The sequence below is a fragment of the Nyctereutes procyonoides genome, unplaced genomic scaffold (genome assembly GCF_905146905.1).
Source record: "Nyctereutes procyonoides isolate TBG_1078 unplaced genomic scaffold, NYPRO_anot_genome, whole genome shotgun sequence".
Classification (NCBI taxonomy): domain Eukaryota; kingdom Metazoa; phylum Chordata; class Mammalia; order Carnivora; family Canidae; genus Nyctereutes; species Nyctereutes procyonoides.
In genome coordinates this window covers 5,890,598-5,907,510 of record NW_026575135.1, presented here as the reverse complement: position 1 = coordinate 5,907,510, position 16,913 = coordinate 5,890,598, and the positions used below count along the sequence as shown (strand labels likewise).

Here is a 16,913-nt window from a genome sequence, read left to right as displayed (position 1 = left end):
CAGAACTTCCCCTTCTTGCAAAACTAAAACGTGACACTCACGAAAACAATTCCCTATTTATCCCAACCCCCGGACGTTATCTTTTATATTTATTTGTTTTTATATCTCCTTCATTAGGCTGCGAACTCCACTGAGGCTAAAGGGTGTTGTCTCCTCATTCATCCCAGGTCTGGAGTGATGCTGGCACATACAAGTTCAGCAAGTGTTTGTTGAATGAATGAATGAGTGAATGAATGCGAAGCTCAGGGTGGTAACAGCTTGCAGGTCTTTACAGGGCCCCTGAATTCAATGCTGGGGACTGTGCTAGGTGCTTTACACACATTATATCATGTGATCCATGGGCCAGTCCGTGTATTTCCATTTACAAAAGAGGAAACCAAGGCTCAGCGAGGCGACATCAGTGGCCTCAGATCATGCAGCCGCCCAGTAGCGAAGCAGGATAGTCCCAGATCTCAGCCACTCCGCATGGTAGCCGCCGGCTGTGGCCTACGCTTCAGTTTGCTCCCTGGGGAAGAGAACGTGCACCCCAGGTGGAAGAAGCTCACAGCCCCGCTGCATCAGTCCCACGGGGTCCGCGTGTGAGATGTGATCGTATCGCTGAGCAGTGCTGAGGTATGAGTAGGTGCAGAAGGAATGCTTGTAAACTCCCCAAACCTCTTGGATCAAACCGAGGATGCTGTTTATAATTAAGAGTCCTGCTTCCCGGGAGTCTGGGGTGGGGGTGGGGGGGTTGCTGAGTGCGTGTGCCTGTGTGTGTTTGCTTACACGCATGAACTGTACGTGCCTGGGATGTCGGCAAAGCCTCTCCTTGTGGCCTCGGGCGTCGGAAGGACCCGGGATGGGTGCGAGCGCGCTGCTTCTTAGCCATGGCACTGGGGCCAGTTCTCTGAGACTCAGTTTTCTCCTCTGTGAAAATGCAGATGATAACCCCTGCCTCCCCGCTGCACCTCGTCTGGCTGGTGTGAGGGCTAGAGGGGGCCACGTGGGTGGAGTCTCAGGTAGACTGCAGTGTGTGGAGGGGGTGTGCAGGCATCGTCTCGTTTATCACGCCCTGGGGGAGCCGTACAACTTTGGAGTTCTCAAGGGCGGTGAGGGACAGTGTGAGCCAAGCCCTGGGCTCTCTGTGCGAGGGGCTCTACGGAGATCGGTGTGGCTGCCCTGGCTGAGATGCAAGGCCCCTGCCCGGTCTTATTTCACAGCTGCTGTCAGGGGATGGAAGCTTGAAGTCTGGGGTTTCCCTCCTGAGAGCCCCTACATCTTAGGAAATGGCTCTGCTGGGTGGCCCCAGGGCCACGTGTAAGCACACGCTCGTTTGATTCTCTTGACCTAGAGACCTGGTAGTTGGGCCACGCGGACCGAGGGTCGGGGTGGTGCTGGCTTGTAGCCAGAGTCCTTCACAATCAGGCATTTGGGTGGCCTCGTCCTCCCCAGAAGGGGAGCTGGGACCAGTGGGAGGAAGGGAGGCCGCTATTTCGGTGAATGTATTTGGTCGGTATGTGTGAGATCTTTCCTGATAGGGGGTTTATGAGAAGGGGCACGTCTTGACACAGATCCCAGCAGCACCGCATGGTGGTTGAGCGTATCCCAGACCCGAAGGTCCTAATTGGCCCACCCATTCATCGAGAACTCGCTCTACCCCGGCTTCGGACGGGCTCACCCCCATCTGGATTTGGGAGGGATGGATGGTGGGGATAGAGCATCACTCCGCCACAGGGGCTGTATCCCAGTTCAGCCCACACAGCCTGCCGGAGGAGTGAACCAGCCTGCCAATGGCTTCTGCTCCGAGGGCCGTGGTGGCAGAGGAAACCACAGCAGGCTGCCGACCCTGACGGGCCTAGGTCCGATCAGCGAGTGGTCACTGAACACACACTACACCCCTGCCGTCCACACAGCGTGCAGTGCTGCAAAGGCAGGCGCGGCGGCCGGGCCTGGGCCATCCGACCCGCACGCCCAGAGGCCTTCCTGATTCAATCCCCCCCCCACCCCACAGGGACACAAGGGCTATCCTGGACCAGCGGGGCACCCCGGAGAACAGGTGAGGGCCGCAGCCTCAGCCCTGCCCTGCTTGCTCCCCCCTCTTCCCCACTCCACCCCCGTCTGCCCCTGGCCTCCTCCCTGGGCCCCATGCCATGAGTGAGCCCCAGAGCCAGGCGGCTCTGCCTCCCATCCTGCTGGGGCCCCAGAGCCGACCCCACCTCTCCCCCAGCCGCATCTGCCTGAAAGAGCTGGAGTCCACGCCGGCCTGGCGTTGGCATGAGCCACCCGACTCCGGCGAGAGCCATGAATAGCTGGCCTGTTCCGGGCGATGTTAGGGGATATTATACATGCCGCCACGGGGATTGCAGGAATTCGGGCTGTACTGGCCCAAGTCAAATAGCAGCCCCTGCCAGCGTGGGAGAGCCAGCCAGGGCTCCTCAGAGCTTTCTCAGTCCTGGGCTGCCAGCACAGGGGGTTTTGTCCTTCTGAGCTGGTCTGACCGGTTTCACAGAGGGGTGGGCTGGGGCCCAGCAGGCCCGTGCCTTCCCCTTCCTCCCCATCCAGCTCACATTCCTGCCCTTCTCTTTGTCCATTGTGAGTAAGCCCCCGTCTCCCACCGCCCCCCAGACCCAGAGCTGGGCCAGGTCTCTCCTTTCCTTACGTTTATCTTCATTCCTTTGCAGGGGCAGCCGGGACCTGAGGGCAGCCCAGGGGCCAAAGGTTACCCTGGCAGGCAGGTGCAGTATATGGCTTCTGGAAGCTCGGTGGCCATGACGATGTGGAGATGGCCACGGGTGCCCCCCACCCCCACCCCAGGCAGAGGGAGGCGGCAGGCAGGGGGCTGAGGAACCCCCCCTGTCGGGGGGGGGCCTGAAGACAGGGCTTTTCAGGGGGCTGGACCAGGGATCCCTCTCTTTGAAGGTAGTAGGGCACGGGATGCTCAGAGCAGAAGAAAGGGGTTCTGGTGCTGTGGGGTTGGGGTTTCCGGGGCTCCTCCCACTCAGTCTCCCCCACCCCCATCCACTCCCAGGGACTCTGGGGCAGAGTGGGGTCCTCAGTGTGAAGACTGCAGGCCCAACCTCACTCCCTTTCTACAGGGTGGGGGGCAGCTGAGGCCCCGAGGAGGCAGGACTTGCCCTGGGTTGTTGGCAGCAGGGAGAACGTTTCCCTATGTCCTTGCCCCTCTGTCTTTTATGTTTCAGGGGCTACCTGGACCGGTAGGAGACCCTGGCCCCAAAGGCAGCCGGGTAAGTGGGTCTTGGCAAGTGCCACAGAGGTGGGGCCCCGGGTGGTCATTACCTGTCCCCCCAGTGGGCCTGATGGGAGGTCAGAGGTGCAGGGTCTGTACACAGCGTCTGGCGGGGGGGGGGGTGCCTCTGCCCTCCCACCTGAGTGCTCTCCGGAGAGCCAAGGGGCAGCAGGGTGGACAGGTGATGGGGGATCCTTGAGCCAGGTAAGCTGGCTTGGTGCCCGTGGCCCAGCTGCCACGGTCAGATGTTTGCCTGCCTTGTCCCCCAGCACATCCCAAGAGCTAGGGGACCTAAGTCAGGGCTACTTTGTCTGCTGTTAGAATCCTGCTCCCCTCCCGACTGAGGTCTGGGGGACCCCACTTTTGACAGAGCAGGGGTGACTGATGGGTGATGCTGCTCAGGCCCGGAGACTGATGGAGCATCTGTTCTCCCTCCCCTGGGACAAACCCCAAGTAGCCAGCAGCCTCAGTTTGCCCACCTTTACGATGGGAGTGAGGTCCATGCCTACCTCTAGCATGGTTATGGGGATACCAGGAATTTGGAAGCAAATACTGCTGAAGAGGGACCATCAGGTGGGAGCTCCCAACTGGGTTGTGGAGAAGATTCTGGGTGCATGGAATGGGGGTAGATGGAGTTTGAAAGTCTAAGAGATAATGTGGTGTAGTCCCCTTGTCTACACACAAGGCAACTGGGTTCATGGTGGGGACCTGACAGTCCTGGTTCACTCTGCACACCTAACGTGGAGCTGGGATAGGGACCCAGCTGTCCTGGGGCCCGGCCTTGCTGCCTCTCCAAGAATGCTCAGCAAGTGGGTCACAGCCCTCGGGCAGGCTGGGTCAGGTGTGACGTGTCCTCCACTCCTGAGCCAAAGCTATTTATGACCACAGTCTGGGCCTTAATCCCTGCAGCTGACATGTGGCTGTTAGAGCATCTGGGCGGTGGCCAAGGAGGTGGGTGGGCAGGTTCCTCAGGACGCGATGATGTCAGTGATGATGATGATGGGTGATGTCATGCAGGGGCCGAGGAGGCTCCTGTCCTGGGAGGCTGGGCCTCCCTACTTTTATCCAGCTGTTCCCACGAGCTGTGGCCCCAGAGGCATGCTGATGGCATCTGGGGTGGCTTGCTGTTTGCCATGCTGATGGTATCTTGAGACCACATGTGGGGAGAGAGCTGGTCTGACCCCAGCACCCCCCTCTCTGGGTCCCAGGGCCCTGAGCAGCTTGGATGAACTGGGAGCACTCAAGCTGCCCTCCCTCCCCTGCCACCACCAGCCTCATATTTATGAATGAGATAAAATGCAAGCTATGGAATCAGGGCAACCGGCTTTGAGAGCTGCCGTGCCCTTAACCAGCTGTGGGATGGTGGGCAAGTTGCCGGACCTCTCTGAGCCCATTTTCTCAACTGTGAATCTGGGATAGAAGCCCTGGTTGGCAGGACCAATAAAAGTCCCTCGTTACGGTGATGGATGTTCATCACTGGAGGGTGAGGAGGTTCAATGACGTCTTGACCTACTAGGGGAGGAGAGATGGTTGTGAGCCTGTGTTGGTTGCTTGTTTGTCGGGGGGCAGTGTAGCCGAGTGGTTAGGAGGCCCGCCTGGGAGTCCGTTGACTCGAACTTAAATACCAGTTCTATCGTGCTCTAGCCGTGTGACCCTGGGCAAGTCACTTCACTTCTGGGCCTAAATGTTGTCCCCTTTCCAGGGGGCCGGCTGATTATAACCTGCTTCTGGGGGTGGAGCAAGGACCCAATAGATGCTTTCGTGCCCCCCGAAGCCCCGAGAACGTAGTTTGTGAGCGTTATTATTAAATCATTCCACGAAGATCTAGAGAGCACAGATAGTGATAGGAGCTCTGGGTCCCTGCCCTCGAGAAGTCCCCAGGCTAATGAGGGCGTGGAGCGTGGACACAGATGATGGAAGGTAAAACATTGGAGAAAGTGGTAAATCCTATTAACTGAGGAGCAAACACGGTGCGTGGGTGGAGGGAAGAGCCGGGAGGAGAGAGCTCGAGCTGGGCTTGGGAGGGGTGGCCCTGCCGTCGCTGGGGTGGGAAGGGCCAGTCTGGTGCAGGCACAACGCGGAGGCAGGACACCGGGCACATCCTGGGGCCTCGGACTCCCGGCTGGCTGCCCCCGGGCTGCTTGTGTCGCATCATCTCCGAGCCTCAGTTTCCTTGTCTGTGCAGCGGGGCAGCTGACAGCCAGTCGGCAGTGTCGCTGGGGGCTCGGACGCAGTGGCATCCGCGTGCCGCCGGGACCTCGGCTCAGGCCGCCGTGGGTGGAGGGAGCCCCAATTCCGGGGCCCCCCCGGCAGGCTCCCTCGGGGCGGGCGGAGCCGGGCGCGCTCTAGCATCTAACCCAGCCGAGAGCTTCCTTTCTGCAGGTCCGGGAGCCCCGGCGTGGGGCGGGCCTCCCCCCCGAGAGCGCCCGCGCCCTTCCCTGGCGTGAGGGTATGTGCCTTTGGACTACATCGTGGAAGCCAGCACCATGCAGTCCATGGGCATATACACTTGCCTCAAGGCCTGTGTCGTCGAGGAGTCGCCGGAGCCGCCGCTGCCACCAGCAAGGAAGAGGAGCCTGGGCGTGGGAGGGCAGTGGGGCGCGGGCGGCGGGGCCGGGCCAGCCACACCCCACCCCTCGGTCCCTCTGACCCCCTACCTGCTCTTTCCTAGGGCTACATTGGACTCCCGGGGCTCTTCGGCCTGCCAGGGTCCGATGGAGAGCGAGTGAGTAGGCCTCGTTTGTTTACCTCCCGCCCACCTACCCACCCCGGTCTTCTGGGAGGAGTCCTGGACTCCTGGAGGAGGTGCCCTCCAGTTGCATAGGAGCCCACCAAGGGGTCGAATCAAGGCAGTCCGGTCCCTTCCAGATGTAAGGGAGAGTGGGGACAAAGTCGGGGAGGTACGGTGACTGGCACGTGTGACAGTCTATGCCGTCAGAGCTCAGAGCGCGAGGCAGGAATGGTAGGAGACGAGCTTGGGGGGTGCGGGAGGCTCCTGGGCGAGGTTACGTGGGTGTCGGGCCCAGGGTCAGGAGGGGGACGTGATTCTGAGGCATGGACAGCTTCTGAAGGGCTTTCAGCGAATGAGACGTGGGCCTGCTTCCTACTGCGGATCACGTGTCCGCTCGCTGTGGCCCGAGGGCCAGATCCCGCCAGCCGTCTGTGTGTATGCAGTGGTGCCGAGTACAGGCGTGCTCGGTCGGTTACCTGCTGTCTGCAGCGCCTCGTACTCCTGCTGCCTCGGCAGGGACCACATGGCCCACGGGCCTTTCTGCCCTGTCCCCTCCCAGCCTGAGCCCATAGTTGGGAACTCACTCGTCACCTCATAACAAGCTGGGTAGAGAGGACCTTGGGAGAGCGGCGGGAGCACCTGCTGAATACCGGGGACACCGGGTGCTTTCCTAGGCATTTGCCCAGCTCAGGTGCCCACAGAGCCCAGCCCCATAGAGTGCAAGGACCGTCTATCCGACGTGCACAGAGATGCCACCTACTATGTGTGGCCCGGGCGCCAGGCCCTCTGCGACTTCCTCTCGTGGGTGGCTCCGGGGCTGGTTTGGGGCATCACTGGTTGTCCCTGTGGAATCGTGTCCTGACCTCTTCCCTGTCTCTCCCCTACAGGGCCTGCCTGGTGTTCCTGGCAAGAGGGGCAAGATGGGTAGGCCGGTAAAGATTTTCCGTGTCTATTATGCAGACTCTATGGGTGACTCTGACTTCCTGTTGGCCGCACCGCCCTGTCCACCTGCAGCCCGGGCATTCTCTGCTTCTGTCTGCTTGGCCATGGCTCTGCTCTGAGTGTGTGGGCCAGCACGAGGGGCTGTCTGGGCCGCGTGTCCTGCTGCCGCCTGGCTGTGGCTGGGGCCTGTCGTGCTCTGGGCCCCTCCAGGATGGCTCCTCTATGTGTGTGTGGTGCGTGTGTGCAGCAGTTGCTCCACAGTGTGGTCCTGCGTCCGGGGGGCTTCTGTTGTCTGGGTCACTAGTGTCTGGGGCCCTGCTTGGACTGGGGGGGATCATGGCTAGACCCGTGTCTGGGCTCCTATCTCGGAAAACCCTCAGTCTCCATATTGTCTTGGGGTGGCCGGCATCACGTCACTTGTGGGTGGCCGTGCACACCCAGGGCCAGAGGGTGATGGGGCATGTGAGCAGGCCCACAGCAGGTGCGATCCCAGGGTCGTGACCCCAGAGTCTCGGCGTTGCCCGTGACCCTCCAGTGTGGCAGGAATCGTCTTCCTCCTGCTTGGCAGGAAGAGAAAGCCAAGGCACAGAGAGGTTGAGTAACCTGCCCACGGTTTCACAATCAACAAGGGAGCCAGGATTCTAACAACCCCATTCGCCTCCAGGGCCTCTGATCTCAGTGGTGGACCAAGTCGGCTTCTCGGATTCCCTGGCTGGCACTAATGTTGTACAAGCAGATGCCCTAGAATCTCACCCGGTGGGCAAGACGTGAATTCCAATGATCTCATTACTCACAAGGGGAGGCTGAGGCTCCCCTTGGAGTGGTATGTCTGGCGTCCTTGCTGCCAGCCGAGGGAGACCCCAGACTATAACTGAGGCAGACTTCTCTCCAGCCTGACCTCTGTTGGTGGCCGAAGGCCCCGTGTGGCTGCCCACAGGGTCATCCCTAGGCTTGGAAGCATCGTCACCTTGGGCTCTGGGCTTCCCTCTGCTGGTGGTGGATGGAGAAGGGACGGTGAGGGAGGTTGGAGCTTGAGAGGTGGCTAGAAGGCGGCCAGGAGCACTCCGTGGTGCCCAGAAAGGGGCTTGTCTGTGATTCTGGGGCTGACACACAGACCACGGGCATCTTACCTGTTGTAGATCCTGTATGGATCTGGGCCCCGTGGGGCCAAGTGTGGTATACAAAGAAGAGCAAGATCCAGGTCCTGGACTCAAGGACCAGAGGGGCACCTCGTCCTCAGACCAGACCTTCCTGTGGCCGACAGCCCCTCTGTGCCTGGAGGCCTACTAACACCTGACACCTGGATCTGGGCAAAGAGTAGCACCTAGTGCTTCAGGGCAAGGACCTGGCATCTGTGAGGGTTGGGCTGGCATCCGGATCTGCTCCTCAAGCCAGGTGACTTGGGCAAGGAAGTCCATCCATCCATCCATCCATCCATCCATCCATCCATCCATCCAGTAAATATTGAGTGTATACCGTGGACCAGGCACTATGCTTAGTACTGAGCTGCGAACAAGACAGAGTTCCCATTTCCATGGACAGAGAGACAGACAATGATTGGACAAGGGAATGAGCAATGAATGAATGAATGTCAGAGGGTGCTGAGCGTTAACATGGAGTAGGGTAGGGAGACCGTGAGTGCTTGGGGTGTAGACTGTTAGGTGAATTGATCCAGGAATCCTCTTGAATTCTTTTTTGTTGTTGTTGTTTAAAGATTCTATTTATTTATTCATGAGAGACGAGAGAGAGAGAGAGAGAGAGAGAGAGAGAGAGAGAGAGGCAGAGACACAGGCAGAGGGAAAAGCAGGCTCCATGCAGGGAGCCCGACGTGGGACTCGATCCTGGGACTCCAGGATCACACCCTGGGCCGAAGCACTAAACCGCTGAGCCACCCAGGGATCCCTTCCTCTTGAATTCTTGAGAAACCTGAATGAGGTGGGAATGGGAGCCTTTGGCTCCCAGGGGAAGAGCTTTCGAGGTTGAGGGAATAATAGGTGCAAAGGCCCTGGGGGCAGGGTTGGCTCAAAGCCTCTGAATTGCAAGTTTCCCCTGTGAAAAATGGGGATATTATCTTCTAGCTCTTGAGGTCATTGTGCTCGGGCACAGTAGCAGCCACCATTCCTGTGTGGAGCTCCCTGGGTGGCTGAGGCTGTCTGTGCTGTGTCACTTTGAGCCAATGGCTTCACCTCTCTGGACCTGTCTTCCCAAAGGTTAAGTTGCCGAGTAGGGGCCGTCAACTTGCTTGGATGAGGTCAGCTGGGCCCTGTCGCCTCACCCAGCTCTGCCTGCAGAGCCACCCGTGAGGGGTTTGCTGAGCCTCTGTCCCGGGAGGCTGCCAGGGCACCAGGCATTGCCGCTGCTCTGCAGAGGGGGCGTGCGGCTGGGGGTGAATGACGTGGCCGAGGCCCGGAGGCTCCTGAGGGTCATTGCTGGGTTGGAGCGCAGCAGCCAGCGCTCTGGCCTCTTGCCCCAGAGCATTGCTAGCGAGCGAATGGATTCTGGAGCCTTTTGGAGCCTCCTGAGTGTGGAGCGGGGAAGGGCCTGGAAACCGGGCGTGCCGTGGCTGCCTCTCCGCCCTGCCGCCGCGAGGACCAATGACGGGCCCAGGGCCCAGCTCTCCTCTTCCACCTCCCGCTTTTCCTGCGTCCAGTGGCCTCCTCATCCCATCCGCCCTCCTTGCCACGCACTCGTCTGCTCCCTGGAGCTGAAGGCCACCCAAGGTGCTCGCGGCCGGGAAGGCAGCACCGGGTCGGAGGTGCTCCGGGCCGTTTTGCCACCTGCGTGTGGGATGAGACCACGCCTTCGGTTTTCACTCAACAAAAATTTATGGGGCACCTGCCGTGTGCTGGGTGCTGGGCACAGCACTTGTGGCCAAAACATATCCCCCGAAGCAACATTCATTGAGGCCCTTTGGCCTGTGTGGCATCCGGACTGCCTATGCTTCTCCCCCGAACCCTATTTTCCGCGGTGAGTCGACGGCACCTGTTTCCCAGACCCGGAACCTGAGACTCCGTCTGAGCCATTTGCTCAGATGCCCTTGGGGGGGTCTCACCAGACAGGCAGAACCCCCTTTCTGCCTCTTTGCTCCCTGCCATTACCTTCTGAGATCCTGCCCTTCCTGATGGGGGTGTTCCCTGGCACCACGGCGTCAGGCATGGGGGCGAGGAAACCCCCTTCTGTAGCAAAACAGCGCTGTGGCCGCACAGTCCCCCCCGAGAGCCCCCACAGTCCCCTTGCCCCTGGTCCAGCTGCCATGGCCAGCCAAAGAGCAGGAGGGTCTGCACTGGATATGCGTGTTTTTTTTTTTTTTTTAGATTTTTATTTATTTATTTGAAAGAGAGATGAGAGAGCGCACACTGGCAAGTGAGAGCAGGAGCAGGGGGACGGGAAGGGGCAGAGGGAGAAGCAGCGGGGACGCTGAGCAGGGGCTCGATCCCAGGACCCCGGGATCACGACCTGAGCTGAAAGCAGCCGCTTCACTGCCGGAGCCCCCAGGCGCCCCCGGCCCTGGATGTGATTCAGGAGTATGTGGACTGGGACCCCACGTGCCCGGGTCCCTACGGCCTTGTCTCTGCCCACGCCAGGCCTCCGAGTTGGCCATCCTCTGGGCCGCATGCTCCCTCAGTGGTTGGTAGCGCCATCCGCCCCCCCCCCACCGTGGCCACCACTCCTGAGCCCTGGGGGTGGGGCGCTCCTTCTGCAGATCCCCTCTCGTCGGAGCTTTGGGCCGGCTGATTTCTAGGCATTTATTAGCGAGATGTCAGGAGAATGAGCTGAATTCCCGCATGCCATCCCGGCTGGCCTCATTTCTGGCAGGGCCGGGGGTGACTGCTGTCGTCCTCTCTCTCCGGCGAGCCGAATTTCAAGCGTCAGGTAGGGAAGGCGGGTGCGTGGGAATCTTTGGCTCAGGGGAGCCGTAGCGGAGACTCTGGAGGTCAGAGCACAACAGAACTTTGGTGAGGAGTCGGCCCAGCCTCTTTGTCAGACGCATCCGCTGGCATAGCTCAGGGAGGCCGGTCCTTTGGCCGACGTCCCACGGCACTCGATGGCAGAGTCAGGGCTCGACCCCGGGCCCCTTGCTCGCTTTCTGCCTCTCACTCCTCTCCGCACTCCTGTCTTGAACTCCGAAGGGAAGCTTCGGCTAACGCTCTCATCGCCGCTCGGCTGCTAGAGTGAAAACCTGTGGTTTCCTGAGGAGGGTCCAGATATAGGATGTTACGAATTTTGGCTGGAGCTGAAGGGGTTTCTTCCCAGGGCCCTTGGGGACCCTGTCTGGCGAAAACTGGACCAGGCTCTCCTACATCTCCCTGTTCCCCGATGCGACTCTTCTTGGACGGGCTCCCTAGTGGGTTCCAAAAGGGCAGAGTGAAAACCTGCGCGGCATCCTGACCTCAAGGGGTCTTTCCATGTCCGCACGCTTGGTGTGCGCACGTGCTCGCAAAAGGAGGGTGGCCCACTGGGAGTGCAGCAGGAGGGATGCAGGTTAAGCTTGCACAGGAATCTCCCCGACTGCAGAGAATCTCAACTGTGTAAGGAGGCCCCCGGGATCCCTCTGCTGGCTCTTCCGAGAGGTTATTCTGTATTCTCCGCTGTTGGTACAAGCCAAAGCTAGCGTGCCCTGGCGCGGTGGAGCGTGCCGGGGCTGCATGACAACACCTCACCTCTTGGGCCCAGCTCTGCCAGGGGAGTTGGCAGGACGGACCATTTTGTAGGTCAGGAAGCTGAGCCTTCGAGGCATTAGTAGGACTTCTCATTGCGGAGGCTTCGTGCCTCCTCTGCCTCCACAGCCCACCTTCCTGGGCAGATGGTTGGGGTAGACGGTGCCTGGAGGCAGGGGAGTGGCTGGGGTGGCCCTCAGCGGCCTCCTTGGGCCTTGGCACGCTGCTGCGACAAGGACTGCCCCCTCCCCCCATCTAGTCCTCTGAATTCCTGTAGCTGAGACTGAACCTGGAGGCCTGTCCTGGAGCCTGATCCTTTCTCCTCCTGAGCCTTGTTCTGCTCTAAGTACAAGGCGTCCAGTTCCCCGGGGGCCCCCGACCTGGGGAAGCGGAGACACCACGTGGCTGGGGCCCCGGCAGGGCGCCGAGCTCATTTCTTGGGCCTCGGGCCAGCCCGCCGCAGCGGGGAGCTCAGGCCGGGCGGGACTGCACTCGGCGCACAAGGCCAGCTAGGGGGGTGCCGAGGGGCAGGACGCGGGGCCACACGTCTAGCTTGGCAGCCGCCTCCCTGACAGCCGGAGGGGCGAAGCATCGCGGCCCCGGGGCTGTGTCTCCAGTGGTGGAGGGGTGAGGCAGGCCAGCGGGTGACGGGCCTTCGTCTCCCCTGGGGGGCAATGAGGTGTGGGTGTCAAGAACAGCTACGGTCTTTCCGTCTAAGAGATTGTTCCAATCACAGGTTTGTTCTAGAACTTTTAAAGCTCCTTTTTAAAACTTCTTTTCCCCCCAACCATTATGGTCTTAATTACCCACCTCACCGGGCTACTGGAGTTTGCTCTTCCCATCCTTGTTCTTACCCTGCTGCTGCTGTCGGCCACTGGCTATATTCGGGCTCCTTTTGGTCTGCAGAATTGCCTTCCCTGGGGGGTTTTGACCTTTCTGATGGTCTCTCCCCTGCTTATGCCCCAGAGATGTGCCTTTACGTTGCTGCTGCCGGCAAGGGTCACCTTCCGTGTGACACCTCAGCTCATCCTGTTTGTACTCCCCCATTGTGCAGCGGAGCAAACTGAGGCCTGCAGAGGCCCGTGGGTGGTAGAGCTGGGACTGGCATCGGGTTGCTCTGCTGCCCAAGCCTCGTGGGGAGGAAGGCTGGCCCGGCAGCTGGAGTCCTTCAGCCAGCCTAAAGTGGCCTCTGGACACAGGCCCATGGGGTTGGCACCTGCCTGGTGGCCCCTGGGTATTGCAGCCAGGGTGTGCGCCCCGGGGGATGCTGACAAGGTCTTCGTCTTGCCCCAGGCTGGGCGGCTTTCCGGTGTGAAAGGGGAAGAGGCTCCTTCCATCCAGGCCTCATCTAGAGGTTGGGACGTGTTCTTAGAGAACCCCCCTCCCCCCACCCCCGCCCACAGCCTGAGCAAGACAGTGAGTCAAGTGAGGGTCTGCCCAAGGTCACCCAGCCCGTCTGGAGGCGAGCCACAGCTAGTCTCCAGACACTGGACTTGGCGAGCAGAGTGCAGACTTCCTGAGTCCTGCCCTCCATGGGCCATGTGGACTTGGCCAGGTGCCTGCCTGGACGGCATTGGCCTTATCCCCTGATGGATGGTCCTCCTCTCTGGCCGGGCCCCTAACCCCAGCCCCCAGAGGTGATGGCAGAAATGCAATGCCTTCAGAAGGCTCCCTGAGCACAGCCCACCTAGCCGACATCTCCGGTCCTGGCGGGGGAGAGGGTCTCCCTTACAGCATGACAACAGGGGCTGGGTAGAGGGGAGACTGGAATTTGCTAGGGGGACCTGAGGTCTGCGGGGAGAGGAGTCTTAGATACGGTCAGGTGGCCCCCTGCAAAGACTTGACCTGGAGATGGGCCTGTAGACACACGACCCCCTAGATGAGTGGCCTTGCCACTCTCTGAAACCAGCCGAACACACATTTGAGCGGCCTCTACGGGCCGTCACCGGCCTGTGTGCAGCTCATGCAAACTTGACGGAGTTCAGAGAGGTGGGGCCTGGGCTCAGCGCTGCCACAAACTTGCTTTTCTTTTCTGTTTCGCCTTAGCCAGGTGACATTGCTTCTCTGAGCCTCAGTTTCCCCATCTGTTAAATGGGACTGCTAACCTTTCCCCAGGGGTAGATGGAAAAGGCAAGTGAAGGTTTGTGTGCACAGCGCCTGGGTTGGTCCGAAACTCATGATTCTGTCCTCGCGTCCTCCCGTGGCTGTCTGCACGAAGCCACACCTCCCGCAGAATGAATGCCGACCGCTGCCCTTCTGATCCAGGAGGGCTCCCTGGCAGAGGAGGGATCTGAGGAGAATGGGACAGCTGGATAGGGAGGACAAGGACAAAGGCCTAGACGCACACACCATTTCAAGGTCTCTTTGCTCAGCCAGGACAGACGTCCTTGCTTTGGGTCTTGTCCTTTAGGTTTAATCTACTCACCGGATCCCCCCAGTTGTGGTAGAAACCAGATGCAGATTATCCTCCACGAGGAATCTTGACTGAACGGCTCAGGCATCCGCCTGGTCAGAGAAACATGTGCTGTTTTTTATTGAATTTCCCTGGAAAAACAACGATTTGAATTCAAGCAAAGGGGAAGAACAGGTTTCCCTAAATTCTAAGCTTGGAGACTTTTTTTTTTTTCCCTTTTGAAGTGAAATACTCACCCCTACCCTGGTCCCCAGAGGTGTCCCCACAGCTGATGTTTTTCCAGCTGCCTGTCTCCCGGGAGAGTAGAGAGTGGGGTCAGGGAGGGGATGACTGGGCTGGGTGGCCTGGCCCCTCTCTGAGCCTCTGAAACTCACCTCGGCAGCGGGGGCCGATGGTCACCTACCGTGTGACCTCTTGTAACCTTGACAGTTATGCTTCCAGAGCTTCTCTTTCTTTACCTGTAAAAATGGGGATCGTGATTGCATAGGGCGGCTTTTGAAGAGCGTGTCACAGCCACAGAAGGTCTGAGCTGGAAAATGTTGCAGAGGCCTTCCCTGCTTTGCCTAGTGTGGAAACTGAGGCTCATGGGGTAAAGGGATGTCCATAAACTGCCCAGCAAGTCAGCTGCTGGGTCAGGCCTAGACTCAGCTTCCTGACCTTTGTTCTCGGCCTTCCCGCCTCCTCCTTCCGGGGGTCGGTCAGGTTTGGGGTGGGTATTTCCATGCTGCGGAGCATGGAGCCAGGCATTCGTTTCTTCTCAGATTCTATGTAGACAAGGAAAGGGCTCCCAAGCCGTGGGCCCCTCCCCAGTAGCCAGTCCCTGAGAAGTTCCTCATGTGAAGGTGTTTGTGGAGGTGACCCCATCGCCTGCCCAGATCCCAGAACCAAGGAGTGAGCCTGCGTGGACTTGTCCTTATGTGCCCCCAGGGGCTCGGATGGAAGCCGCCCCACAGGTAAAAACACTAATCTGCAGGTGTTTGTTCTCTCTTTTATGCCTTCAGGGGTTTCCTGGAGACTTTGGGGAACGAGGTCCTCCAGGACTGGATGGAAACCCCGTAAGTATTTCAAGTCTTTGGGAACAGGAAAGAGATTCCAGAACAAGCACACAGCGGGTTTGAGGAATCCAGGCTTTGGGGTCAGACAGATGGGATCAAATCCCAGCCCTTCCACCTCTGAACCCCAGGCTCCTGTCCGCCGTGGGTCCCCCAGGAAAGTCCTCCAGCCCACCGAGCCCTTGCTCCCCAAGCCCCAGACCATGCCCATCCCCAAGGACACAGGAAGATTCTCGGGTCGCCCCCCATTGGGGAAGCCAGGGCTACTAACATCTTCCAAAGCATCAGAAATGTTTATGGGAACGCAGCGCCCTGGGGGAGCAGATGGTTTGCAGGCCCGGTAAGGGAAGAAGAGCTGAGTTCTAAACAATCTTCAGCAGAGGCATGTTTATAGAGTTTGTAAATAATGGGAGGCCCATCAAGGAGCCAGGTCAGCCTGCCCTGAGGTACTAGCCCGCCCTCCCCTTCCTGTCCCAGGCTGGGGCTCTGCGGGAGGGGAAGCTTCTTCTCTGCCCGGGGGGAGCAGACTGGGAACAAACACCTGCCGTGTTCCCCCATCTCTCCGGGGCTTCCCACCTCAGCAGCTGTGGCCAGCTGTGTTTTCTGTAGAGGTGACTGCTGGATCTGCCATCAGCCCCTGAGTAGGCACTGATTTCAATCCCACAAAGGCTCCCTGAGCCCGCCCCAGCCTGGGCTAACCCCAGCTCCCCTTGGGGCCTAAGCCCTGGTCTCAGAGCCACACGGACTCGGATTTGAATCCTGCTGCATCACCCGGACACATCGGTTCCCTTCTCTGAATCTCAGTTTCCCGGTCTGTAAATCTGGGGGTCAGAGGGCTGGTGCAAGGACAGAACGAGACCCTGGGAGCGGGGATGGGGCAGTTGTGAGCAGCAGGTCACCGCAGGCACACCGCCTGCCCTCGAGGAGCTCACGCTGTCTGTCCGGTCCGTCGTGCCAGGCACAGTGAGACATGTGGGGTCGAAGGCCCCGGGGGCCGTGGAGGAGGGATAAAGAGACAGGAAGCCTCCCAGGGCAGGTGACCCTGGATTGGGGTGAGGAGACAGGTGAGGGGACATTCCCTGGGGAGGATAGGTCACCAGCGAAGGCACGGTGGTGGGAAATCAGAGCCTCTCAGGTGTATCAGTTACCGGGCCAGGCGCCCTAATAATAGGTGATGTCATCCCGGAGGCCGGCATCTGGGGTCGGCCGCGGGGTCTTCATACTCAGGTCCCAGGGGAGCAGAAAGAGGACCTGATGAGCGGCCCCGGCTTGGCCACGCAGCTGTTGAGACCTTGACAAGTCGCTGCCCTTCCCTGGGCCTCGCTTCCCTCATTTTAAAGGCAGAGCTGCTTCCCCCCCTCTCGTCTGTAGTGACGGCCTCCTGTTGGCGCACACGGGAGGCCAGACGATCACCTGGAGGGGGCTTGGCAATTCTCACTGATGATCGGCATTTCTAGAGGCCCCCCCCATTTTTATTCATGTCTTTGCATCTTTTTTTTTAAAAAAATATTTTTATTTATTCATGAGACACACACACACACACACACACACACACAGTGGCAGAGACACAGGCAGAGGGAGAAGCAGGCTCCATGCAGGGAGCCCGACGTGGGACTCGATCACGCCCTGGACCGAAGGTGGCGATAAACCACTGAGCCACTGGGGCTGCCCCATGTCTTTGCATCTTGAACTTGATCCAAGCCCCTCCACCTGTCTTTTCTGGTGCAAGCCATTGAAGGGAGGCCCCGGGAGGCAGAGACCAACAGCCTCCTTGCAGGGATGTTGGGCTCCTCTGAGGGCCCCAACGCCTCCCAGCTGACAGAGGGACAGAGGCCGGCCCCGTGGCTCTCAGTGGGACAGAGGCCGGCCCCGTGGCTCTCAGCTCAGAGCC

General features: G+C 59.7%; 1 protein-coding gene across 1 annotated transcript in view; it reads left to right on the top strand.

The window, feature by feature from the left end:
- The window catches only part of COL27A1 (collagen type XXVII alpha 1 chain), a 135,756-nt gene that overhangs the window by 43,310 nt on the left and 75,533 nt on the right, over positions 1–16,913 (top strand). Inside the window, exons 8-13 of the mRNA XM_055302226.1 lie at positions 1,991–2,035; positions 2,661–2,714; positions 3,180–3,224; positions 5,898–5,951; positions 6,845–6,889; positions 14,972–15,025. Of these exons, the coding sequence (XP_055158201.1) occupies positions 1,991–2,035; positions 2,661–2,714; positions 3,180–3,224; positions 5,898–5,951; positions 6,845–6,889; positions 14,972–15,025 (297 nt within the window). The remainder of the gene's footprint in view (positions 1–1,990; positions 2,036–2,660; positions 2,715–3,179; positions 3,225–5,897; positions 5,952–6,844; positions 6,890–14,971; positions 15,026–16,913) is intronic.